Source organism: Sarcophilus harrisii, chromosome 1, assembly GCF_902635505.1.
Source record: "Sarcophilus harrisii chromosome 1, mSarHar1.11, whole genome shotgun sequence".
NCBI lineage: Eukaryota > Metazoa > Chordata > Mammalia > Dasyuromorphia > Dasyuridae > Sarcophilus > Sarcophilus harrisii.
In genome coordinates this window covers 252319485-252347433 of record NC_045426.1, presented here as the reverse complement: position 1 = coordinate 252347433, position 27949 = coordinate 252319485, and the positions used below count along the sequence as shown (strand labels likewise).

Below are 27949 nucleotides of genomic sequence, written 5' to 3'. Positions count from 1 at the left end.
AAATGTACACATGCATATGCATATTCTCATGATAAGATGTGACTGAATCATGGAACATTACAGTATCAGAAGAATTAGAATTATAGATAACACAAAAGGTTATAGACATATATCTAAATAGGTCTTCACACATTAATAATAATTATGTATATAAGCCATGGCATAAAAGATAACGTCTAGAAAATGTATATTTTGGTAGGATAAGCAATGTAGGGAGAGTTAGGAATATTATGTGAAGAGGCCAAGTATGGCTTGATATCCACAGAATTTTAAAGTGTCTAGAATAAATCTTAACTTGCCCATTGATAGATTTAAGGTTGGGGGTTGGGTCCTATGATCTTGGATGGGGCAATTTTACATCTTTGTTTTCATTAACCTCTAAAATTTAGCATATCCTTTAATTATGAATTAAAAAAATATTGATTTTAAAAATATTGGGAAGCCATACATAGGTTTTATTAGATAGCTGAAGGAGTGCATGATGCATAAAAGTTTAAGATCCTTTAATTTAGAGGATGTCCTTTGAGAAGCTGGGTATATTCTCTATTAGAATTTTTGAGAATTCTGAAAGGGCATGGAAGAGGATCCTATAGGATGGCCAGTTATAGTTGGGTTATGATCTGCACTTTTGGAAGGAATGCCAATATTGGTGAAATTGTAGTCACCAGATCTGTTCTTTTCAGAGAGAAAAGCGATTTCTAAACCATACCATCTTCCTGATGGTTCCTGATATGTTAAAGCATATTTGTTTATATTAATAATACAAGTTTATAAAATACCATATAAAATATTATGTAGATACATATGCATATGAATGCATATATATGCATATATATATATATTTTTTACATAGATATGTGTACACACCTATATTTGACACAAAGTCTTTCCTGTCTCACTTAGGCTAGAATTTCAGTATCTACTCATGGACCTAACTGATCCTATTACTATTACTAATTACTTTGACTTAGCTCTTTCCAACCTGGGCTAGTATGCAATGACTTGGGCAGTATGGTTGCAGCTTCCTGTATCATTCCTGGACTTGGTGTAGCTACCCAATCAATTTAGCCCAGTGCAGTCCAGAACTCCTGAGTTTATGAGATTCACTAACCTCACCCTTTTCAATAGCTGCAATTACAGGTCGTACTCCATTAAAATACATCTATGAAAATAGATGCATTACATATAGAGGGTTGAATTACAGACTTGGTCAAGATCTTATCACTGAGGCTGACTCACTGTATGATCACAGACAAAACTCTAATGCTTAGGTGACTATCTAACACTTCAAGTTATAGTTAGGTTATAATCTTTAGGGAGTTTCTATCCTGAAGAAATCACAGGTTCTTAACAAGTCAGTTTTGATACTCATTTAAAAATTTTTATTTTTTACTCTGGATTTGAAATTTCATTAGCACATCAAGCTTCTCAATAAGCAAACATCCTTTACCACTGTGCCTCAGCAACATTTGCAATTATAATCTCAAAGATTGCTTGGGGACATTGAGAGGTTAAGTAATTTGTCTAGGGTCACACAGACAAATTGTCTCAGGGATAGGACGTGAACTAAGTCATTCTGATCCCAAGGCTGAGTCTCTAGCCATACTCTCAACATCAGGGGTCTTTAATCTGGGATTCATGAATTTGTTTAAAAATATTTTAACAACTATATTTTAATATAATTGATATAGTTCCCTATTTCTTAAGGCTGAGGCAAGTGGATCTCTTGAGCTCAGAAGTACTGAGCTGGAGTGGGCTAAACCTCAACTTTTTTTAAAATGGTGTTTTATTTTTCCAAATACATGTAAAGATAGTTATCAACATTAATTTCTGTAAAACTTTGTTTTTCAACTTTTTCTCACTCCTCTCTTTCTCCCCTCCCAAGATAGCAAACAATCTGATATAGGTTAAATATGTGCAATTCTTTTAAATATATTTCCATGTTTGCCATGCTGTGCAAGAAAAATCAGATCAAAAGGGAACAAACCACGAGAAAGAAAAAAAAAACAAGCAAACAAACCACCACCACCACCACCACCACCACCACCACCACCACCACTACAACAACCTGCAAAACAAACCATTACATTGATAGTTGTCTCTGGATACATTCCATCCAAGTCTATTGGAACTGATTTGAATCACCACATTGTTGAAAAGAGCTAAGTCCATCACAGTTGATCACCCTATATTCTTGTTGTTACTATATACAATATGCATAAAAATTTCATGGGCAAAAAGAGGTCATGAGTTGAAAAAGTTTAAGAAGCCCTGGACTAAGCTAAGTATGTACACTGAGTTCCTGTGTATTTTATTTTATGCATAAAAACATATGGAAAAGGGATCTATAAGCTTCATCAGTCTCCCACAGAAATCTACAACTTGTATTCTCTCTCTCTCTCTCTCTCTCTCTCTCTCTCTCTCTCTATATATATATATATATATATATATATATGTATATATCCTTTAAAATTACTTGGAACACATTTGGCTTGCTGAATTGATTTGACCCTCTTATTTAAGTTCTCCACAATTTGATTCCCAAAAGGATTTAACGTGTTTTGGTTCCATTTAACAAACATTTGTAAGCAGAGTACTGTGATAAATTCTGGGGAAGTTTAGAAAGCACATAGTTCTTGATTTCAAGGATCTTCCTCTCTTATATAGTCTTTTCTTCCCCTAACTACTTGGAACCTAATGGCATTGTAAGAAATTAAAAGCTACTAGCAGTAATATATTTAGTAACTGAGAATGTAAAGGATATATTATTTGGACTTTTTTTTTTCTATTCCTTGAACAAGCCTGTGTTTTCCCTTTGTGCCTTCACATACACTGTGAGTTAAGTCTATTGTATTCCCAAGTCCTGTGCCATCTTTTCTAGGGAACCTTCTTTGAATTTTCTTATCTGTAATGTTTTTCCCCTCCTTGGATATGACATAATATATTTTGCTCTAGATATTTATTTGTTTGTCCTTATAAGACTATAGACTCTGTGAGTACAGGGCCATCTTATTTAAACTTCGTGTTTCCCCTAACACCTATCCAATGATCTGTTAATATGTTTTTTTACACTGAATTTTTGAATCTCAAATACTTCCCTTAAAGGAAATAAAAATGTGAATATAGGTCAAGGAGAATAACAGTTAAAATACTTTTCACTGAAGCCAAAAGATATATTAACACATGTTATTTATTTCAACTATTCAACAGAGAAAAACAACAGAATATTTAATCAGATTGGTTGAACCACAAGGTCCAGAGGAGCTGTAATCTCAGAAATACAATTCCAGTTTTCTCCATGTACTCCATTAGGATAGGAGTAGAATGAGCTAGCTGGTAACTGATGAATCAATAATGAAGCCTACAGGCTGACAGTAATTGTAAGGGTGAACCAAATTGATTTTACATTAATGGATCAATTAGTAATTGCAAGACTAAGTTTATGTCCCTGAATCAAGCAGGAATATAAAATGTTAGTAAAGACTCCATGTCTATGTTATTTGTTATTAACAGTCTATGTGAAATTAAATTCAATTGATTTCAATTCAATGAACATTTATTAAACACCTACTATATGACCTAAACTGGTGGTTGCAAGGAATAGGGGGAAAAAACCCCTAACAACTCCAGTCCCCCCCCCATCCCTGTACTTAAGAATTTTACATTCTAATAGAGGGAATACAACATGTAAATAAATACAAAACATATATAAAGTAAGGTAAAATAATTTTGAGAGGGAGAGAATGTTAATAATTTAAGTTCTAGGAAAGGAATCAGGAAAGACTACCTATAGAAAGTAGTACTCTTGTGCTGAGCTTTAAAATAATTTAAGAATTCTGTGAAGTAGAGGTGAGGACAAAATGTATTTCAGACATGGGGGACTACTTGCTAAATGGCAAAAAATGAAATATTAAATAGTGGGAACAGCTAGCTGGTCAGTTTAACAAAAATGGAAAAGACATGAAAGAATAATATGGAAAAATCTTGGAAATTTAGGTGGGAGATAAATTGTGGAGAGCTTTAAATAAAAGGGTCAAGTCAAATCAGGTCAACAAACATTTATGAAGTGTTTACTATGTACTAGTCACAATGCTAAATTCTGGTGATAGAAAGAAAAGCAAAAAGTAGTATCTGTTCTCAAGGAACTCACAATCTAATGTGGAAGATGATAAGCAAGGAACTATACATGTATAAGATATATGCAGGATAAATATACAGGGCATTTTTTTTTTGTATTGAATACTAGAGCCAATAGGAAGCCACTGATAAAGCCATTGATAAATTTTGAATGCGTGTGTTTGTGTGTGTGTGGTGGGGTAACATGATCAGATGCACATTTTAGGAGTATTAATCCGATAGGTCTGTGGAGACCAGGTTGGGAAGGGAGGAAACTAGAGACTAGAAGGAAAAATTAGAAGGCTACTATAATAGTCTAGGTAAGAGATACTCTGGCCTGAAGTTGGGGAGTGTTTGTATGTGTAGACAAAAGATGGGATGGGTTCAAGAGATATGAAGGAAGTAAGACTAACAAGTTGGGTTGATGTTACAGTTATTAGCATAATATTATTATTAATACATGTAAGTATTAATAACTAGAAGTGGTTAAGGAAAAGTAGCACTGCTATGGGAGTCTTAATCAAACAAATTAGACTAAGGCCAATCAGCAAACCATGACCCATAAGCCAAATCCAGCCTACCGGACGTTTTTGGGTTTTATGGTTTATGGTTATATGGTTTGGTATGGTTTTTGCATTTTAAAATATAAAACAAAATCATGTGAAAGGAAGGATTTAACTCATGGCTCTTAATTTTCTGAGCTCTGAACTAGAACTTTGGCATTCAATATGTAATCCATGGATCAAATGGAGTTCTCTTGACACCCGGGTGTAGGTCAAGAGATTCCTATTTAAAATATTTTTTATCTGAATTGGTTAGTTAAAACAGTAGGTTAGCAAAGCCAACACATAAGACAAGGTGGTCAGCAAAGTTCAACCACCTGAAATTTCTAGCTTAAGTGGCTAAATGTGAATATTGATGCCATTTCATAAAGCTGTTAAAATGGAAAGTCATTTTTATAAAACTGAAGGCCATTACCACAAATATAAATCTGAAGTTAGAACCAAGATATGCTTGACTAAACATACCCTGTAGGTCTCAAGAATAATTTAGTCTGTTCAATAATAATATGCTAATGGACTTTATCAGAATTGATCAGAGATTAGCTCTAAACCTCTAACTATACATTTTTGTACAAATAAAATCGATTACATTTTTTTTGGACTGCATTTCCATTGTTGATAAAACATTCATATCTTTTGAATTGCTTAACAGATAAATCTTCAATATTGTTAGCAATGAAAAAATTCCCACAGCCCACACACATCTGGATAGCTTCACACATGACCCAGTGCTGAAAACACTTGGACATCCTTAAGGCAAGTAGTCACTAGGTACTGAGCTAATCAGCAGAGACATGTGGAGAATTAAATTGAGGGGGAGCATGGAAGACACACAGGTGATCAGAAAACACAAGACAACAAAGAAAGAAGCTATACAGATCTCTACTCTGTAAAAGACTAAGGGAAATATGGTTTTTGGGAGACATTCCTTAGAAATTTTTACTTCTTTGTGATGTTACCAGGTCATTCCCTTCCCATCCCCTGCTTGCTCTCCACTTCCAAATTAATTTATTCACTAATCTATAATAAATATAGACTGTGTATAGATAAACAAGTGTGTGTGTGTGTGTGTGTGTGTGTGTGTGTGTGTATGAAAGAGAGAGACAGAGAGACAAATAGAAAGACTGAGAAAGAGATAATAGATCAGATCACAGAATCACAGACTTACCAAGCTGGGAAGGAACCTTCATTTTGCATTATTTTGGAGATGAGGAAACTCATTCTCACTTACAGAGATAAAATGATTTCCCAAGAAGATGACAGAACTGGGATGCTATCTTATGTCTCTTGAATCCAAGTCCAGTACTCTTTCTACTACAGGAGTTTTCCCACCTCCACTCCAGCTGCCTTCCCAAGCTGGAGATAACCTTTCTTCCTGAATACTTTTCCTTCACTTCCTGAGTTCCTCCCTGGAATTTTTTTTTTGAGGAATTACTCACATCAGTCCTTCTTATTCCTAAACTAGTTCAGTTCCTGAATCTCCAGGCTTTTATCTCTTGCCGGATACTTTCCCCATCATCTCTTGCCCCATACCTTCAACTATTCATTATGTATTGTTCTTTCAATAGAATGTAAGCTTCTTGATCACAAGGTCTGTGATTTTCCTTGTGTTTTGTACATAGTTTTGTACTATGTGCTTGGCACATAGTAAGTACTTAATGCTTTATCTAATCTATTCTACTGTGTAAATGTAAGTTATTATTTTTATTTTTCTTATGCATAATTGAGAAAAGAACTTTTGTGTTCTATTATAGTATGAAAGAACCTATCAGGGTTCTTTCTTGCAACAAGGATTAATTTTCTCTAACAGGGGACAAAGCTGTCACTAGAACCTGATCATCCTCTGCTTCTGTTGGTACAGCTTCCTGGTCACTTTGAGGGCATAAAAAGTCTCATTTATATGGAGTTGGAGCCCCTCCAACTTGGTGGATGTCTAAAGATCACCCCACATCCTGCCTTGTTGATGAAATGTGCCTTCATTTAGAGATAAGGGGAGGCAGATCTATAGAAGTTAAGTGTCTTCATATTCCTTTTTTATGTCCATAGGGCTGAGCAAATCTCTTTTGGTTAATTGGCAAATGTCTTTTAATTCCCTATTCCTGAACTACCAGGGCACCAGCATCAAATCTGCCCCTAATAGCTGGCATATGTAAGAAAACAACAGTTTGAAGTTTCCAAATGTATTGTGGAAACTATAGTAAATGAACAAAGCTGTCAGATCAAAAATAATTTGTAACCATGCCAACCTGCAGAAAGGGCAAAACTAAAGTGAGAAAAGCAAATGAGGACCTGACCAAAGAACGCACTGAAATTTTCCCAAAGGATACTGTTAGTATCTTCAAAATCCTTGCTGAGCACACAAGTCCCCCCCACCCCAATCTGTCACCATCCTACTTTTCTCTTACTTCTCTCCACATCCTTCTTCACTCATCTGTCTAAGTAATCTTCCTATAGCACAGATCTGATGATGTCCTCTGTTCAATAAACGTCAAGGGCTCCCCATTACTTCCAGTATAGAATATAAATTCCTTTATTTTGCATTCAGTCATTTTCAAGCTGACTCTAACCTCACTGGTCTATCTTCACTCCAGTCTCCTGCCCCCATCATCTTTTATCTAGTTGTATATACCTGAACACATTCAGGTTGTTTTTTCCAAAAGGTGGTCCTTGAACTGAGTTCTGAAGGAAAAAAAGACGTATTCTTGAGATTGGCATGGAGATGGAAGTTGTAATGTCATGTATGAAGAATAGTTTGGCTAGACTGGAGTGAAAGCAAACTGGGCAGGTATATACCCTTCTTCTGAATCCTGGAAATCTTGGATGCTTGGTCTGTGTTGGAGGTATCACTCATATCCCTAAAGTACTTTTTAGAGGAGAAGATAGTCACTGGGCTGCCTTATAAGAAGATGTGAACCAAGAAGAGACTGTATGGACAGTGTAGCACTAAGGGGAAATGTAAAATATTTAACATCCTATGAACTTCATCTTGTTTTGATGTTTTAAAATATCAGCCTCCCAGAAGAGTATAACAGTATTATGTTATTGCTTTCATTTGTTAAGTTTCTGTCAATGTGTGCTTATGGGTCTTGGTTATTTTAAGCATTTCTTTTATGTCAAGGAAAGAAATAGCTTTTCTATACTTTATCTGTATAATGTGTACATTCCCTTTCATTACTTTTGAGGGAGGTGCTAGACATGACCCAAACTTAAGATTTATGTGATTGGGCTTCTGAAGTGATAGTACTAAAGAGTGTTAGAAAGAGAACCTGACTCATTTCAATAGAGACCAGGCTCCCACAAGATGAGCCTGGTTATGAGTTGAGGGAAAGATCTCAGTGCCTCAGAATCTTGGGCTTGGCAGTAATTTATTATTATTAAATTATATTTCAGCCAAATCAGGCTACTCTCTATCTCTTAAATATTCCTTAAATTTTTACAGGTACTTTTTTCCATGCCTGGAATCTTTTACTGGAATTCTCTTTACCTATTGAATTCCTTGTTGCTGATTTTTCAGTCATGTCTGATTTTTTCATGACCCCATTTCAAAACCCCATGTGTTTTCTTGGCAATGAAAGTAGAGTACTTTGCCAATTCCTTTTCCAGCTCATTTTATAGATGAAGAAACTGAGGCAAATAGGGTTAATGACTTGGTCAGGGTCTCATAGCTAGTAAATGTCTGGGGCCAGATTTGAAGTGAAGTTAGGTGAATCTTCCTGATTTCAGGTCCAGCACTCTAACCAATGTGCCACCCAGGATAACCCAAATATCTCTTCCTTTATTTCCTTCTTTAAGATCTTTCTTTTATTTTTCCTTCTGGAACTCACACAGCAATTTTCTAATGCCCAGATGGAATATCCAGATATGCCACAGGAGGAGTCCCTCATCTGAATCCTGAACAAAGTGTGAAATCTTTAGACAAGGTATAAATTCTTGCGTTCCCCACTGATAAGACCATAAATAGTCAAACCAACTCCTTAGGGACATATCCAATTAAGTCCTTTCCTCTACCCTCAACATTATCCCTCAAAAGAGAAAAAATAACTCAGGATTGCTAGAGAATCAAGCAACCCTTCTTATTTTATTTTTTTGTTGATCTATCTTAGGGATTTAGTCAACCCTTCCTTATAATATCACCCCAGTGGGGTCCTCCACACCTCATCTAGATTATATACTTTTTACATAGTATATATTATAGTTATCAGTATATATGACTTTATCTTCTATCTTGCTAAAATTTCTTGACAGAAGAGATATATTTTAATTAAACTTTTTCCTCCTCTAATTAATACAGAGCTCTACACACATAAGATGCCTAATACATTTTTGCTTCATGACTAAGTCCATACTATTAATCCACATGATCTAAAAATGATATCAGTTGACATTGCTCTAACTTTTTTTTTTTTTGGTGAAGCAGTTGGGGTCTTGCAGCTGTGTACCCAGGGTCACACAGCTAGAAAGTATTAAGTGTCTGAGGGCAGATTTGAACTCAGGTCCTCCTGACTTCAGGGCTGGTGTTCTATCTCAACTTTATAACTTAAAATCAGATTGCAGGAACCTAGATTTGAATGAAGCAGATTTGCTATATGAAATCATATTCTCCAAAAATTACCTCTTGTTAGATAGATGCACCAAACTCATTCCTTTCTACCTCAAATGACTTATGAACTATGCATCTTTTGATGGTGGTAGGGCTTGTAGTTTATAGTTCATTATGTATATTTATTATATATAATATTTCAAAGGAATGTTTGGTATGATACAACAACAAATATTATCTCATTTGGTCTTCACACAGCTCTGGAAGGTAGGTGTTGATATTATCCCTATAATGAGAAAAATAGTCCAAAACAAAAATTAAGGGACTTTCTCAAGGTCACACAGCTAGTGTCTAAGGTCAGATTTGAACTCCAGGCTTAGGTCTTTATTCACTGTCATTGCCTCAATGAGATGAAAGATGAAAGTGTTCCAGTTTTCACACAAAATTTGTTTTATAAATAAGATAAAGCATACTTCCCAGCATATACTATTCAGTACAGCACAAATGTATATTCTCACATGCATGAGAAAATACAGTTTCAGAATACATAATGCCTCAATAACATAGACTAATTTAATGGGCAGGTGAGTGGACAAACAGGGTTTGAGATCAGGCTAAATGAGTGAAAAATCGGAATAATAGGATAATTTATCATTTTGATTTTACATTATTTAAATTTTATATGGGATATACAGTACTTAGAAACATACAAAATTATTTTTTTTCCAAATTTTCAAATCTATACAATACCTGGAAATAGACTAACAAGTGGATTTAAGTCAAAAGATTCAGGTATACCACACATATTGTCTGTATTACACCGAGTAAATCAGTTACACCAAGTAAGAGCAGTTAACTGCTCTGAAACTTATTTTCTTCATCTGTAAAATGAGAGAGTAGGAATAGATGAATTCTAAGATTACTTCCAACTCACAAGCTATGATTTTATGAATTGTGCCTTAGGAGATTTATTTTAATTTACATGCCAATCGATCATATGTAAACAAATGATTCTAAAATGCTAGAAAAGTCTTTATTCTCTTAAGAAATTCAAATATCATCCAGATCTTGTTTATACTATTAATTGATCTAGAAAACTTCTTTTTTGATGGACTAGTATAACTAAATTCATCTCAGCTTCATATGAATTACACCAAATTTCAAATTAGTAGAATCTTAAATAAATGAGGTTTTACAGCTTCTACCCAAAGTGCTAAATATTGAATTAATGACCTAATTTTGACCTTTCCTATTGCCTTCAATCTTGATTTTACAGGCTGAAGAGCATGGAACAAAGTTTATTCTGAAATCTGCTAATGCATCCTGATAATCTATTATTTATAACAATAGCATCTATTACAAACACTTGCCTAGAGCCCAGAATTCCCTTCTGCTGTCAGGTTTATCCAGTCTTCAAGACTAAGAGACAGGAACTTATTCAGAATATAGATAAAAATTGTTTATGTTTTTACTCTCTTTCTGGAAAATTCACATTGGGTTATTTAAGAAACTTTCTCCTTTATACAGAGGAGGTTTCCACCCTGAACATCATTTTAGCTAATGTTGCTGTGCAATAATGCAAGTAAGATGTTCTAGCAAAATCTCATCATGATGTCCCATGTGACTGTTATACCCTTCAGCTCTCTGCCAAGGTGAAACAAACTAGCTTTAATCAGGAGCTATGTTTCTACGTTTCTAGGAAATAATTTAATATCATTTGGTAAGGTATATCTGTACTCCAAAGGACCTTGGAGAATGGTGAAGGAGAGTGATGGGCAACAATGAGTTAGGCATAAATTTGGCAACTTACCTCCATGTTGTACTTTTCCACTGTCCTTCTTAAAGGATCCACAGCCTGCCAGCAAATCAAGATGCAGAGATCAATCAGTAGCATGCCTCCAACAATCACCAATAGCTTCTGGTCTTTAATGATCTGGAGAGACAAGTAAGAGTAGAACAGAAAATAGAGGTGAGTTAGAGATTTCCATATAGTAGCTGAAGGAGTGTGACCCTTGGGATATTTAAATTCTCTCTTTATGAACCCCAATTCTCTCCTTTTCTTTGACATTTTCATTTTTAAATAGACTAGGACAGGAAAGAGAAATTGTATACATATAGACTTGAACACTTATATCCTGTTTTCTTCTTATTGTTGGTATTCTTCCCTTTGAGATTTTCACCTCTATTTGGAAGGGTGATTTATAAATTCAAGGATTAAGATTGAAAGGGGCCTTAGGAACCATGTACTACATTGAGTGACAGGTAGTTAGGTGGCACAATGAATAGAGTTCTATTTCTGCAGTCAAGAAGACCTGGATTTAAATCTGTCTTTAGACAGATTTGATGTGTGACTCCAGGAAGTGATTAAGGTAACCAACCATTCAGTGAATGGCAGTCAAACTGTTAGAGACCTGTTAAAAACCTTAGCTTAAAGAAGTCAAGGTCTTATTGCATACCGGGCCATCTCCAGTCATTTTATTCTATATCTTCCTACTGAACCCAGCTGGTTCTGGAGGGGAAAGTGAGGCAGGCGACCTTGCACAGACCTCCCTCCCTTAAATCCAATTCACTTGCAAGTCATGACATCACCTCCATGATGTATAGTTTGCTTCAAGAATGAAGGACAAAGAGCAATTATACATGTGTATGTGTGTATTTTCTGTTCAAGTTCATTAACCCCTGTGGATTCTAGGGAAATAAGAATCCCTCATCCAGACTCAAAAGACCAGGGTTCAAATTCTGATTCTTATACTTAATAATGGTATAATCATGGGAAAGTTCTTTTTCTTCTTTGGTTAAGGTTTTCTGTCCTGTAAAATAAGGAGTTTAAATTGGATAATTTAACATTCTGTGAGAAAAAATCAAGAGCTAGTTGTCCATGCTAAGATCCTTTGTTTTCTACAGATAGGGCCAAATTGCAGTCCTGATTTGTGATAAAAGTACTGCTTTCATTGGTCCTTCGTAGAGCTTGGGACAAAAGCATGGAAATATAACTTCCTCTAGGATATAGAAGCCATGTTACTTTGGTAGGTGGCAGGGTGGTATGGAGTGTTGTTCTTGAGTCAGGAAGATATGGACTCAAATTTCCCCTCAGATGCTTACTAGCTATATGGCTCTAGGCAAGTCACTTAATCCATTTTCTTATCTATAAAATGAGGGTCCTAGACTTAGTGACCTCTAAGATTCCCTTCCATGTGACATTCATTTGGAGTATGATGCCATAGTTTAAGAGTCTACTGAATGGAAACTCATAAATCAGAGTTTGTAGATTGCTGACAATCCTGGCAGAAATTTCTTCCACTAAAATGAGATTTTTCAAGAAATAAATTTAAACACTGAGTTTATTTTCATGCATACATGTGAATGATTTGGTTTTGGGAAGGAGGAGATTACTGTTCAATGATGGTAACAATGGATGCTAAGGGTTCAATTTGAATGAATCAGAATGCATAAGGGAAAACTCCCCACTGACTGGGTAAAGAAGGTTGAAATGGTAATGAGGAAGATTTTAATTAAATTTAGTCCAGCAAATATGTATTAGATGAGTATGATAGACTTACAGTCTTGTAGCAGAGATAAAACAAATAGAAAATTATAATACAAAGTATAATATGAAAAGGACAAAGGACAGATCTAAGGAGAGTAGTATGACATTTTGATATTCCAGACTTTCTGGTAGAAGGAATGGATAACCCTGGAAAAAGGTTGGGGACACGGCCCTTTCTTCAGAGCTCTTCCCTGCTGGTTAGATCACCTCTGTTATAATGTGTTCAGCTTGATATACCCTTTCATTCTATTCCTCTCCACCTAAAATAATGTCATTGTTTAGTCATGTTTTTTTCAGTAGTGTACAACTCTTTGGGACCCCTTTTAGCGTTTTCTTGGCCAAGATATTGGAATAGTTTCTTTTCATTCAGATGAGGAAGCTGAGGCAAACAGGATTAAGTATCTACCCCAGAGTCAGACATCTAGTAACTGTATGAGGCCATATTTAAACTCAGGTATTCCTGACTTCAGGCCTGGCACTCTATCTATTGAACCACCTAGCTGCCTGACTCATAGAATAATGGAGTTTCAGGGTTGAAAAGGATTGTAAAGGCTTGAATCTTAAGCATGAATCCTTTCCTCATTATCTCAGACAAGTGGTCTTTGTTGCGGGACTGCATCTTTCCACATCTTGATATACCCTCAAGGCTCTGTCTTGGGCCCTTTTTTCTTTTCTCTCAATCCTCTCTCTTGATAACTTCATCAGCTCATCTCTATGCAGCTGACTCAAATCTATTTAGCTAGTCCTTGACTCTCACCTGCACTCTAATCTTGTATCACCAACTGCTTATTGGACACTTCAAACTGAATGTTCTATAGGCATCTCAAACTCAATAAAAAACCCCAATAGAATTCTATCTTTCCCCTACAAATCTACTTCTGAACCTCCCTATTTCTTTTCAGGGTTTTATGGTCTTTCTAACTCAGGTTCACATCCTTGACTCTAATACACATACCTGATGAGTTGCTGAATCTTAATTCTATCTCCCTAACATTTCTCACATGTTTATGCCCACATCACCTCCTGGGTTTCCATCTTGCCTCAAGTCTCTTTCCCTGCTGATTTTATTCTCCACTCAGATGCCAAAGTGATATTCCTAAAACACAGATCTGACCATGTTAGTCTACTACTTAATAAATTCCAGTGGTTTCCTATTACTGCTGGAATAAAATACAAAGTCCTTTGGCATTTAAAGCTATTTACAACCTGACCCTAATCTCCATTTCCAGCCTTATGAGATTATTGTACTACATATAGCCTATGGTCTAGCAAAGATAGCTTTTCTACTATTCCTTAAGACAACATTCTATTTTCCACTTCTCTATATCTTTGCCCAAGTTGTGCATGCCTCAAACAGATCCCCTTTTTATTTTTAGTTCTCAGAATCTCTAGTTTACTTCAAAACTCAGCTCAAATGTTAGTTCATATGAGACTTTTCCTGATCTCCTTTTCCTTAGTTGTCAGTGATTTCTCCTCATGTATTTATTTTGTATGTGAACATGTGGTTTCCTTGTAGAGAAAGTAAGCTCTTTGAGGGTGAGAACAGTTTAATTTTTGTGTTTTATTCTCAGACACTAGAACAATGCCTGAAAAAGAGTAGAAACTTCAAAAATGCTTGTGGGTTTGACTACCTCTAACAATAGGTAATTCACCATGTATTAAAGCAGCCTACGTTAAAACTGTATCTTGTTCTGGTCCGACCATTCTCTCTAGTCATTACAGTAAATTTATAAGTAGTCAGCATAAAATAACAATTACAGGAAGTAAGATTGAAGAGGGAAACTTAGAAGTCATGTACGAACTAACCCCAAAATCAAAGGAGCATGGTTAACAAATTGTAATATATTAACCAAAAATCACATCCTAGCAATATGTGCTAAATCAGGAAAAGCTATCTAGACTTTGCTGCCAGGAGGCTTTTGATCTTACTATATATAAGTACTTGACATCCCCACTAAGACCAACAGAACACCAAATGTTACTGATAACTTTGAGATGAAGTGCATATATTAACTTTAAAGTTTTACCAATACTTTTGAGATGATTTTGATATACTAATGAAGTAACCCAAAGGTGACATGGATAAGAGTTATCCCCAAAACCCTATAAAATGAGAACTCAAACTCTTTTTCCTCAGGCATTCCTTTATTTCCTTCTGGGTCTATGCTGCCAGGTGCTTCCAACTCTGAGTGATTCTGGTGTATGTGATTCTTTACCCTTCTCCCTTTCCTTGTCCCCTCCCCTACACTACTTACCTTCCTTTAATGTGGGTGAAGGAGTACAGAGGCAGAAGGTATGGGGTCAGAGAATATTTAAAGAAAGTTTTCCAAACCTCTACTCAGATCTCATTTTAGGACATGGAGTTGACCCTGGATTCTCCAGGGCTCTGGCTACAGACCAAAGTTCAGGTAAATTCTACCAAGCAGATAAATTTTGAGTATGGTTCCAGAAACATTCTATATATGCTTTTTGAGGAACAATTTAGCTAAGTATAAAGAAACCACCTAGCTTCCCCACAGATAATTTTCAAAACAACAATGATAATGACAACAGAGAGAGGATAACATTAATCACCAGCCTATATACTTAAATTCTCATCACTATACTTTTTAAAAAAGATGATATTACCCACACGTTGAGGGTATTGTCAGGACCATGGTCAGTGATTGACACAAAACAATAGTCATAAATCTCATAGATACAGCTGGCTGTACTATATCTAAAAGCATACAGGACTTAATATCAAGAACACTTAAGGAAGAAAAAAGACTGTTATCAAGCCCAGAAGACATAATTAGGTTGTCCCACTTTTCTGCTTTTCAGTAGTCTAGATTCACAGAATGACACCAAAACCCAGATGAAACTCTGAACTTTTGGAAGAGTTTTGGTACATTGGGTTTTCTGAGAAGAAGCTTACATAGGTACATCTTTTTTGTCTGTTTTTTTTGGTGTGTTAAACCAGAGGTATCAAATATGGGTTTTATTAGTAGTTCATGAACCACATCACTCCTGAATTCCCTAGAATAAGATTAAAATGTAACTGGGAAATATTTCACAAGAAAATACAATAAAACATAATGTTAATTTGTGGTTTTCTAAGTCAAGAGGAGTAAGGAGTCTTATAGGGCAGCTAAGTGATGCAGTGCATAGAGTGCTGGGCCTTTATTCAGGAAATAATCATCTGCCTGAGTTTAAATCTGGCCTCGGACACTTACTAGCTGGATGACTCCAGGCAAGTCACTTCACGTTTTTTACCTCAGTTTCCTCATCTGTAAAATGAGCTGGAGAAGGAAATGACAAATGACTCCACTATTTTTGCCAAGAAAATTCCAAATGGGTCATGAAGAGTTGGACATGACTGAACAACAACCAAGGATCTTATATGTAGTTTGATGGCACCTTTCCTTTTTATTTGAGTTTGACATCATCATACTAAATAGTGTAGGATTGTGTGTGTGTGTGTGCGTGTGTGTGTGTGTGTGTGTGTGTACATTCCTTCACTTGGCATCTTATGTCTCATGGAAGAATTAAAGACATTCTTCATATGACAAGAGTCAGTATTTTGATAAAGAAGTTTGTGGTGAGAATGAAAAGCCCTTCAAAATATATTGATAATAAAGTTCAGTTCTGAGACTGCCCTAATGTCCCAAGAGTTTTGAGAGTCCAGATTAGACATGAACTCAAAAACTCAAAACTTCAGAGAATCTTGAAGAAATTATGTCCCTCAACTTCCTACTTACATATTTATTGCCATGCCATGGCATGGAAAACAGTAGAATTGTGATCAACAAGTATCCATTTAGGATTAGGATCTTAGATTAGGGTCTTACACAAGTGAAGATCTGGGGAGCAGAAGATTAAGGTATGGGTTAAAGGGTCTAGATAAGTGAACATTTACAAACCAGAGACTAAGAGATTGCAACCATGAATCAGAGGCAGGTATAAGTTTGGGAGCCAATAGATCAGCACAGTAGGAAAAGAGAATCAGGGAAAGAAGAGAAGTCTGGGTTATTTAAAAAGGAGAGAGAAAGAGCAGAACCTAATCTTCAGATAATTAGCTATTTGTCAACTGTTTTGTTTTATATTTTCTGCCTAAATAGGAAGTTTAAAAACCACTTGATTTAGGACTGCTGATATCAGGGAATGTGGGTGAGACACAAGTTAATGTGAATAGAACAGAAGATATAAGTGGATTCCTACATACCTCAGAAGATGAATCTAAAATAAATTAATGTCCCAGTAAAGAGGCTTTTCTCATATCAAAGGCTTCATAGACACAGACATATATAGTTTAGTCATTTAAGAATGTTTACGTATATAGAATGTTGTCTATAAACTTCTTGACTAGCCTATTATTACAGTCTCCTAAATGAGTCTTTCTTCTAGTTTGTCCCCTCTCTAATTCACCTTTCACAGTGCTTATCAGTAATTTTTCTAATTACCAGGTATAAACACACAAATCTTGAATGACTCTTCATTGTGTAGCAAACATAAAATTCCTTGGCATGACATGAGTTCTTTCACAATCTAGTCTTTTTCTTCCTGTCCGGTCTTATCCCCCAGTATTCCCCTTCCCTAATTCTGCATCCTTAGAACTTTTCATTTTGCTCATACTTGAAACACCTATGCCTATTGAAATCCTTCTTTTCCTTTAATGTTCAGCCTGCCCTCTCTCTTGGAAATGACTCTTTTCTCCTAAAGTCTCTTAGACTACTCTTCAATACTCATTCATATAGAAATCAAAGGACCAACTCTAGATTTATGACACATTTCAAAGACATAGAATTGGAAGGGACCTTAGAGGCAATCTAATCCAAACCCCTTTTGTTATTATTCCTTTAAGTGGGGTTCTTTGTCTATGCTAAAAAACCCCACAGTTTCTAAATCATAGACTCCAAGAACCTCAGAAGACATCTGCCTGATGGATGAATCTTCTCTGTAATTTCCCTGCCAAGAACTTAGTGAGAGAGGAATTAATGATCTCAAAAGGTAACAGATGAAAAAAAAACTGAGATCTAAGAGGTGGAAAGATTTGTTTGAATTATGCAGATAGGTAAGTAACAGAGTGAAAATTTGAAGCCTGGGACTTCGATTCCAAACCACATTCTTTTAACCATAACATAGTAAGAAAACCAGAGTGGTACAAATGAAAAAAATATTAGATTTGGTTTAAAGGGCATGAATTCACTTTCTAGCACCAGAAGATAGATATTCCTCTTTGATTATCTATTCATCATTCTATCCTTTTAATTGAGACTCAGGCATCTGTGTTTCTTTTAAAGGTATTTGGAGAATTTACTGATTTTTGAGAAAATAATTATTGTAAAATTACTATACTGGCATTCCATAGTTGATAGGGCACAGGACTTGGAATCAGGAAGAACGAAGTTTGAATCCTGCCTCAGATAATTTGTTAGGTGTGTGACCTTAGACAAATAACCTTTTTATGCTTCAATTTTATCATCTATGAAATGAAGGGATTAAACTCTATGATCTCCAAGGTATTATCCATGGTACTAAATCTATGACTCATTCAATATCAACACATATAGTAAATCATTGATTTGTACCTCACCAATAGGAAATTTGTGTTAATTGGAACAGACACTGGGTTTACTTTTATTTAGCAAATTCTTTCTTAGTAGTGCAAAGTAACAGTGTAAATTCAAATGAGATAGGGTTCAACATACTTAAGGTGACAGACTCATTTTGAGAACTTCAGAAGTATCCAGTAATCCATACTGTAGAGGACCTTCAGTATATTTTTGTTTAATTCAGCCTAGACAAAGAATTCCACGTAGGTCAGGAGTAATAATTCAAAAATATTTTTTTTTCCTGAAAGCTAAATTGGTGAAAGTGATGAGAATAGGGGAGACTGACCCTCAAGAAGCCATTGTATTAGAAGCTTGTGTCCAAAGCCTGTTATAAAAAATTAAAGTGTTACTTTAAGAGTCCCTGGCTTTAACAACAATAACAACTAGAATTAACATGCACTTTAAGATTTGAGATGTACCATACCTGTGATAGACAAGCTAAAGTGGTTCAGTGGATAAAGTGCTGGGCCTAGAATCAAGACCTGACTTCCAATCTGGCCTTATGTACTTATTAGCCTTGTGACCTTGGGCAAATCCTTAAATTCTGTCTTAATCTACTGGAGAAGGAAATGGCAAACTGTTCAGTATATTTAGCAAGAAAATACCATAGACGGTATTGATATGCTGTGGTTCATAGGTCATGAAGAGTCAAACATGATAGAATGACTAAACAAAAATATACATATGCTATCTCATTGATCCTCATGACAATCTTGTGAGGTAGGCACTGCTATCAACCCAGTTTTACAGATTAGGAAATTGAGACTAAGAGAGTCACTTGCTTAGGGTTACACAATCAATAAATATTTGAGGAGAAATTTGAACTTCAGGTTGAGGACACTGGCTGGCTGCACTGCCTAGTTCCCTTCAAGGGACAAGAAGTTATGTAGGAGTGGGTGAAAGGGAGGAAAATCTTATCTTGTCTTAGTTACTTTCCCCCATCCCCTTTTCTGCTTGCTACAGATAAAAGAGGACATAGGGACCTAAACTCGTAACTTAGGTAAATAGGAACCTTCCTCAGGAGAATTGCAAGTAAGCAGCTAAAAAGTATAACCTGCTATTAAGATGATCACAGGTAGAGCTACCTGAATGGAAATTGGAGACCAAAAAACACTGCCTACATCATGACAATTTAATTTAATTATAGGCACAGCATTGAGGAGAAAATAAATAGTCTGTGGAGGATCAGCCTCTAGAATGTAAAGTTTCACAGTGGAAAAAAAACCGTTAGATTTGGAAAGAGGATGCATTAGTTCCACTTTCAGGCTCTTCTAATAAACAGGGGGCTGTCACTAATGAGAAGGAATCTGATGTGGTGAATAAGACATAGGACTTGTGGTCAGGAAGACCCGGCTTCAAACCTCAATTCAGACCTTGCTAGCTATGTGACCTTGGAAAAGTCATATGCCTCAGCTGGAAAATGAAGAAGTTGGTTTTAGTGACCTCTAGGGTACCCTTCTGACTCTTTTTTTGGGAGGCCATGAGGGCTAAGTGACATGACCAGGGTTGTACAATCTGTAAACATCTGGACCCAAATTTGAATTCAAGTTCTCCCGATTCCAGGACTGGTGCTCTATCTACAACACAATTTAGATGCCTTGCTTTTAACTCCAAAATCTACAACCATATAATTCTATGTTGAGAAATGATATGAGCTAAGGGACAGGAAGAAGGCATTTTCAGTTTTGCTACTAACTAGCCAGATGACCTTGGGCATGTCATATAAACCCTTAATGTCCTCATTTGTTAAAACAGAGGGTCAAATGAAATGATCTTTCTAATTTTAAAATTCTATGATTTTTAGGTTATAGTCACACAAGCAATTATATTTATGATATTTGTGGTGCTATTAAAAGGTCTGGTTTTTATCAGTGGCTCATTGTTTTAGTTTCCTGGGGATCTGAAATGTTAAATATAACATGCCCATGATTACCCAGCCAGTATGTATTAGAGATGGAATTCCAAATCAAGTTTTCCTTACATTAAGGCCAGCAGGCTCTATTTATTATGCTACAGTGCTTTTCAGTCAGTCTTATATAGCCTTAAAACAGGAACTCTGAGAACTTCTCCTAGGCAACTGAATGAATGGATGCTTTTCAATAGTTTAGTTCAATTCAATTCAGCAATTATTTATAAAGAGTTTACTATCTGTAAGCACTGTGGAGTACAAGTCACCACTGTGATATGGCAGTGAAAATAACCAATATAATTTTTTTTCCTGAGGCAATTGGGGTAAGTGACTTGCTTAGGGTCACACAACTAAGAAATGTTAAGTATCTGAGGTCACATTTGAACTCAGGTCCTCCTGACTTCAGGGCTGGTGCTCTATCCACTGTGCCATCTAGCTGCCCTGCCAATATAATTTTAAGAGCAACACCAGAAGTATTGTGTCCTAAATGAGGGAAGTGATTGTTTTATTTTATTTTGCCTTGATCGGACCACACGTACAAGACAGACTTAAAAAGTAATAAAGTTTACTTTATAATTGATCTACAATTAAACAATTTTACTAATTCATTCTGACCTTTTATTCCCCCTAACTTCTGCTTTATATATTTGTTAGAATCCTTTCTTTCCTTTTGCTTTAAGACATACTGGTATGTGGAGTCAGTATATTCTGTACTCGATATTCACTTAATTAAGCTATTATAGCCACTGGTGGTCCCTTTGGAGAGAGGCACCAATGACTATCCTTCATTTATGTCATGAATTATACTATGGATCATGCAGGTCATTACCTTGACCTCATAAAACATATCACACAAAGAAGAAATTCACATTTTTGAGTTATTACTCCTGACCTAAGTGGAATTCTTTGTCTATGCTGAAAAATTACAATGTTTCTGAATCATAGAATCTGAAGATTCTATGACATCTCCCTGATGGATTACTCCCCTCTACAACTTCCCTGCCAAGAGGTCAGTGATGGGGAACTAATGATCTCAAAAGGCAACCCATTCTGTTTTGTACAGCTTAATGCTTTCTGATATTAAGTTGAAATCTGTCTCTTAGGAACTCTATTCATGGGTTCTAATTTGCCCCTCTGGGGATCAAAAGAATAACTCTAATTCTTTTCATATATCAGTCCTTCAAATATTTGAAGCAGCTATTATGACTTCTCTTCTTTAGGAAGCCCTGTTTCTTTGAATTAATATGGTTTCCTCACAAACTCTGCTTGTGTTCTAGTATATCAATAGTACAAAACTCAGAAATGAATACAGCACATAACATTTAGTCTACCAGGATAGAACAAAACCGTAAATCATTATCACTATTTTGGATACTATGTTGCTTGAAATTTCATTACCCTTTTTGGCCACCATATCTAATGGCTTATTAAGCTTGAAGATGTACCAAGTCTTCCTCAACTGAGCTACAGTCTAATAATGTCATCCTCATCTTCTATATACATAGTTGACTTCAAAAAATTATAAATGCAGGACTTAGATGAATTCAGATATCTAGTTATATTATGATGCAACCCATGGGGCCATGGAAGAAAAAGACAGAAGGGGAACTGGAAGTGATGGTGATGGAGACTTTGGAATCATCTCTTCTACCTAGGTTGATTTATATGGAGTTCATAATCTGCATCTAGAAACCCTCATAAGTGTGTGAACACAGATCTACTTAATATCAGAATTAATCCCAGCTCATTGTCTCCAATTCTTTCAAATAGTTGGTTGAGTTTAGTAGTGAAGAGGTCTTTCTTTTGTCTATCAAATTTGCTACTTTACCTGCTCAGTATCTTTTCCCCCAGTAGGCTGCCTCTGCTATATTTGACTCCTTTGACATTTGAAGCTCTTTCCAGGTCACATTTTTCACAGAGAGTTTTGGGACATTGCTTTCTTCACAATATACTGAGTGACTATGAACTTTTGCTGTTACTTTTTGTTGTTGTAACCTGTGTCTTGATGTATATGCTGTTATGGGCCATTCTGTGGGGTTACACATTTTTTGCTCTGATCTTTACAGTCACTCTTCATTGATTAACATTATACAAATAGTGCTGAAACTGATAACATCCCAGCTAGCTCTGTTGTATATGTTTACAAGGGGAAAGAGATGGAAAGCACGGCCTGCTCAGTGAGATCCATCCTGGCTAATGGGAAAACCAATAACTCTCAAAGCAAATATTCAATATGTAAATAGATAGTACTGAGGGTGGAGAAGGAGTATTAAAGTGGCTGTCTTTGTAGATGGAGAGTATTTTAAAAAAATAATTCTTATTCATCCTTGGTGGATTTCCTACTTTGATGTGTGAATGTCAAATGTTAGAGCTGGGCAAGGCCTTGGAGATAATCTAGTCTAACTCCTTCATTTTACAATAAGGTTTACAATAGCCACTATAGTAATAAGTAGCATAAGAATGGTGAAATCAAAAGATGTCCTCATGAATTCAACTACCAATAGGAGGACCAAGATGCATCAAACAAATGACTGAGCCATGAGCATCCATTCACAAAAGTAAAAGAGTTTATGATAGAGAATGATTTAGGATCAGGTAGTTTATTGCAGACCTCAATGTCAGCATATTTTTAGAGTCCTGAGATATTTATTAATGTAGATTATGAATTATATGGTAGAAATTGTGGAACATATTATTGCATATGACAACAAATTTAACATCTGTTGGATATCTAGAAAGACAATATTGGATGGGTAGAATTATATAGCAGAAGCCCTCTATTTTTGCAAACTAACTAGAGAAGAAATCTGCATATTATATTATAAACCCCACAATATCCTTGAGAATTCAGGAAATAAACTCTACAGCAATAAGAAAAACTGTTTCCTACCATTATCCAGACCTACAAAAATTTATGAACAACATTTTTCATAGACATTGCTATACTTAATACTTATAATTTCCTAGGACTATTTTAGACTTAGATTTCCATTCATGGAATGAAAAGCTTTCAAAAAATAGCGATTTATCAGAAGAAATTAGAACCCTGGAGGAAGAGGATGAAATACATGTTATCCTTGTCAGCCTGTTTCCTACTTGAGTTAACTCTAAGATGTTTTCTTATTTATTCATCTAGTCATTCATTCACTTATTTGTTTATTTATTTGTCTATCCTCTATCTACTGTGTCACCTAGCTGCCCCACTCTAAGATACTTTCAGTGAGTCTATAGAAAATGAGTTTATGTCCTAATATAAGATTCCTTCTTCCAGTGCTGTGCCTGGCTCTCAGACTTACAAACCATTCTGTCTCATTCTGGAATTCCCATCATCTCCTTGAGTCTTTTTGCCATGGAACAAAACTTGTGTCTTTTTCAATGTAAAGCATACTGTTGTAAGGTGCACCTCTGCTCTTTGAGTTGCTCCTGCAGCAAAATGGAACTTTTATTCTTCTTCTGGTTCTATTCCAGACCTCTAGATTTCCAAACCACATTATTATTATTATTATCCCAACCTTATGGAGGGGGAAACAGTCAGACAGAAGTCAAATGACTTGCTCATGGTCATACTGCTAGTATCTGAAGCAGGATTTGAATTCAAGTCTTCCTCACTTTGAGTCTATTGTTCTATAACCTGATGAAATTCATATATTTTTCTCCAGATGTCACTTGACCAGTGATGTGAATGTGAATTGAATGCATTCCCCAGTGAGTAGATTAGTATAGTGCATAGCAATGAGTTTAATAAATACTTATTGATTAATTGGTTGATGAATTGAAAGGGATGCTATATAGGATAATGGCTAGTAGGAATGGTAGGATGAAGTAGAACCTGTCTCTGACACTTACTAGGTATGTAACCCTTAGAAAATTCTTTAACCTCTCTTAGTGTTCTCATCTGTAAAATGAATAAAATAATTCATCTAACACACACACACACACATATATATATAATTCATAGGATTATTGGAGGATTAAGTTAGATAATGTATGTAAAATATTTTACAAACTTTAAGATGCTATATAAATGTCCATTATTATTATTATTTTTGTTTCATATTCCCTGGTGGTCATCTGAGGCTCACAGCACATCATGGGTTGGTCTTGTAGAATAGGAGGTATCCAGTTTGCTAGGTAAAGACTAAGAAGTAGGAAGTATGGGCCATGCCAGGCTGTAATGAACCCTTGATCTATAATCATAATTGAATCAGCTCAGACAAGGACATAGCAATCTTTGCACAGTCTGGTTCATCTTGAAGGGTATCAGCCAATCAGTCCCTCCTGGAATTGGTCCATCAATGCTAAATCATTCCAAAGCAAATCTTGGCTTAGTGCCTAGAATTTACTTCTATATTTCAGGACCCACCCCTGTCCCTTTAGAAACCTCCAGACTTTTTGGGGGGTTTGCTCTTGTTGGCGGGGATTAGGAAGACTTGCCAGGACTTTAGAAAGTGGTCATATTGTTCCAGCAGGGGCTGTCTTTGGTAATATATGGTATTGCCTATTTCACAGTTTGTCCAGAAAGATAGTCCAATAGAAGCCATGTATTTTCCCTGTTGGACAGCTATTCCTGTTGCTAGAATTCTACAAATCACTGAAGATGTTCAAGCCATCCTCTGCTGCCATGTGAATGTGTCCTCTCAGCAGATGAGCTCCAATGAAAAACTTAAGGTGATCTGTCCTGAGCTCTCTCTCTTTCCCAATTCTGTTATGCTTCTGAGCAATTGAGGCCTTCTGCTTACATCTCAGTTCCTTGAAATCTAGCTTCTAGCCCCACCATGAGATTGACATCGGTCTCATAATAGACTATATGGGCTGATCTATTTTGTGATTTGAAAAATGATATATGAACTCTCCTTTAAAATAATTACTATAGCACCGATATGTTTCTATTAAGTATTATTTTTTAGCTTTAGAAAGCTTGTATCTAAATTATAATCATTTATCGATTCCCTCAATTTTTTCACTTCATAGACTTTCCCAACACACTTGTTTAGAAGAAATATCCTTACTCTTGGAGTAGAGAATTCATATCTATGTTCTGTGTTTTTCTGTATTCTCTGACCTGAGAATGTTGAGAAGAAAATCGGATACTATTCTCAATCTAGCAACAAGCATTTATTAAGTACCTATTATGATAGACACATTCAGTGCCTATGGCCAAGCTCTAGGTTAAGCATGAAGGATGAAACAATTCCTACTTGTAAGGTAAGTATTTTGATTGCCCTCTAGCCACTGATGCCACGTAGGTGATCACCTTCTTTCTCCCTACCAAAAATTCAGAAAGCTCAAACAGTTACAGATAAAACACATGGAGCAATCACAATAGCTAATGTTTTCCTTAAAAGGGAATTGAGTTCAGGGTGCTAGGCCCTGATGGCCATACTTTGACATTCCAGTTGAAAATAGGATCCTATATAGTATCTCCATCTTATGGTTTAGCTACTTCTCAGAAGGCAAACCCTTTGGAGTTGTTAAATAAGCAAACTTTTTCCTACAGGCCTATACTGTTCATCTGATGGGTGGTAATACATAGGGGTAAGGCCACGATCTCTTCCTCTTTCCCACCCCCACCATATTGTGTCCTTCAATTGGATTTTTAATATTTTATATCTTATTTTATTATTATTAATTTTTTTATAGACTCTCTCAACAAGACCCAAAGTACAGTAGCCATTCATGAGCCTAATCTGACCATACCGTGGCAAGGAAGCTTTGTCCTGCCCAATTTCCAACAGGACTAGTTTTCCCCTTTCTTAGGAAGTCTTCTGGCCTCCTATGCTCACGGACTTATCATATTCATATCAGATTCAGCTCAGACATGCAACTCTCTTAGTGCATGGCAGTTCAGAACTCCTGAAGTAATCCTCAAGTCAGCCTCCCCAGAAGAAAGGATTACCAAGAGTGCACCACCACATTAGGCTCAATGGAATTTTTTAAAAAGAGAAAAACTTAAAATGTATTCATATTGGAACTGTCTTAGTTAAGATCTTTGTTTGAATTGTATCTTGAATGAATGAATGAAAACCTACTTACTATCTTTTAAATTCTGTGGCTAAGCAATAAAAAATATGAATTGAAAAAGGGAGCTAGTTCCTGCTCTTACTCTAATTTCCAGGGATAACACATAGAAGAAACATGGGCCAGTGGAATAGTTGTTGACTCTTATTTCATTCAAGCTGTGTCAACAGCCACATAGGATCCAGGAATTCTAAATTCTGGGGGAAGGGAGGTAAAAAGAAAGAAGAAAGGGCTGAGATTCTTACTGGGGATGGATCTGTCACAACTAATATCAATACAAACCAGATTCCTGATTTCATAGTGACATCATCATATTTTTATAACACTTTAAGAAACAGAAGAAAACAATAGAATAGGAAAGATAGGAGATCTTTCTTTAAGATATCAATGGAATGCTTTATGCAAAAAATATCCATGATAAAATACAAAAATGGTAGGGACTTAACAGAAATATAAGAGATTAAGAAGAGTTGGCAAGAATACACAAAAGAAATATACAAGAAAAATCTTAACATCCCCAATAACCACAATGGTGTGGTTACAGAAATAAAGCCAGACATCCTGGAGAATAAATTCAAGTGGGCTATACCAAGTATTTCGAACAATAAGATTAGTGGAGGTGATGGAATTCCAGCTGAGCTATTTAAAATCCCAAAAAACGATGCTGTTAAAATGCTGCACCTAGTATACCAACAAATTTGGAAAACTCAGCAGTGGTCACTGTATTGAAAAAGATCAGTTTATGCTCCCATTCTTGAGGAAGAGCAAAGCCAAGTCATGTTCAAATTATCAAACAATTATGCTTATTTCATAAGCCAGCAAGACTATGCTTAATATTTTAAAAGCCAGCCTTCAGCAATATGTAAAGTGAGAATTACCAGAAAAGCAGGCTGGTTTTCAAAGAGGCAGAGCAACTAGACACCACATTACTAACATTCATTAGATTGTGGAGAAAGCAAGGGAATTCCAGAAAAAAAAATTGGTTCTGCTTCAGTGATTATTCTATTAGCAAAATGTAGCAAGTCCTCAAAGAGATGGGAATACCATATCATTTTACTTGTCTTTTGAGGAACCTGTAGGCAGGTCAAGAAATAACGTGAACAACTGATTGGTTTAAGATTAGAAAGGAATATGACAAAACTGTATATTGCCATCTTATTTATTTAACTTATATACAGAATGTTTCATGCAAAATGCCAGACTGGATAAATCAAAAGCCAGAATTAAAGTGGCCAGGAGAAATATTAACAATCTCAGACATGTTAAATTAAAATTAAAATTTAAATAAATTTAAAATTAAAAAGTCTCATGATGAGGATGAAAGAGGTGTAAAAGTTGGCTTAAGATAATCCCCTCCTCAAAAACAAAAACCTAAGATTTGCCATCACTTCCTGGCAAATAGAGGGAAAAGAAATAGAAGCAGTATCAGATTTTATGTTCTTGGGCTCAAAGATCACTGTAGCCTGTAATTATAGCCCTGAAATTTAAAGGTGCAATCTCCCTGGAAGGAAAGCTATGGCAAATCTGGGCAGAATACTAAAAAGCAGAGACATCACCTTGTCAACAAAGTTCCATATAGTTAAAACTATGATTTTTCCAGTAACAATGTATGGCTATGTGAGTTGGAGTGTGAGGAAAGCTGAGCACTGCAGACTGAGCACA

General features: G+C 35.8%; 1 protein-coding gene across 1 annotated transcript in view; it reads right to left on the bottom strand.

Moving 5' to 3' along the window:
* Nucleotides 1-27949, bottom strand: part of GABBR2 (gamma-aminobutyric acid type B receptor subunit 2) — a 780512-nt gene that overhangs the window by 90974 nt on the left and 661589 nt on the right. The window contains exon 13 of the mRNA XM_012542879.3: nucleotides 11030-11152. Within this exon, the coding sequence (XP_012398333.2) occupies nucleotides 11030-11152 (123 nt within the window). The remainder of the gene's footprint in view (nucleotides 1-11029; nucleotides 11153-27949) is intronic.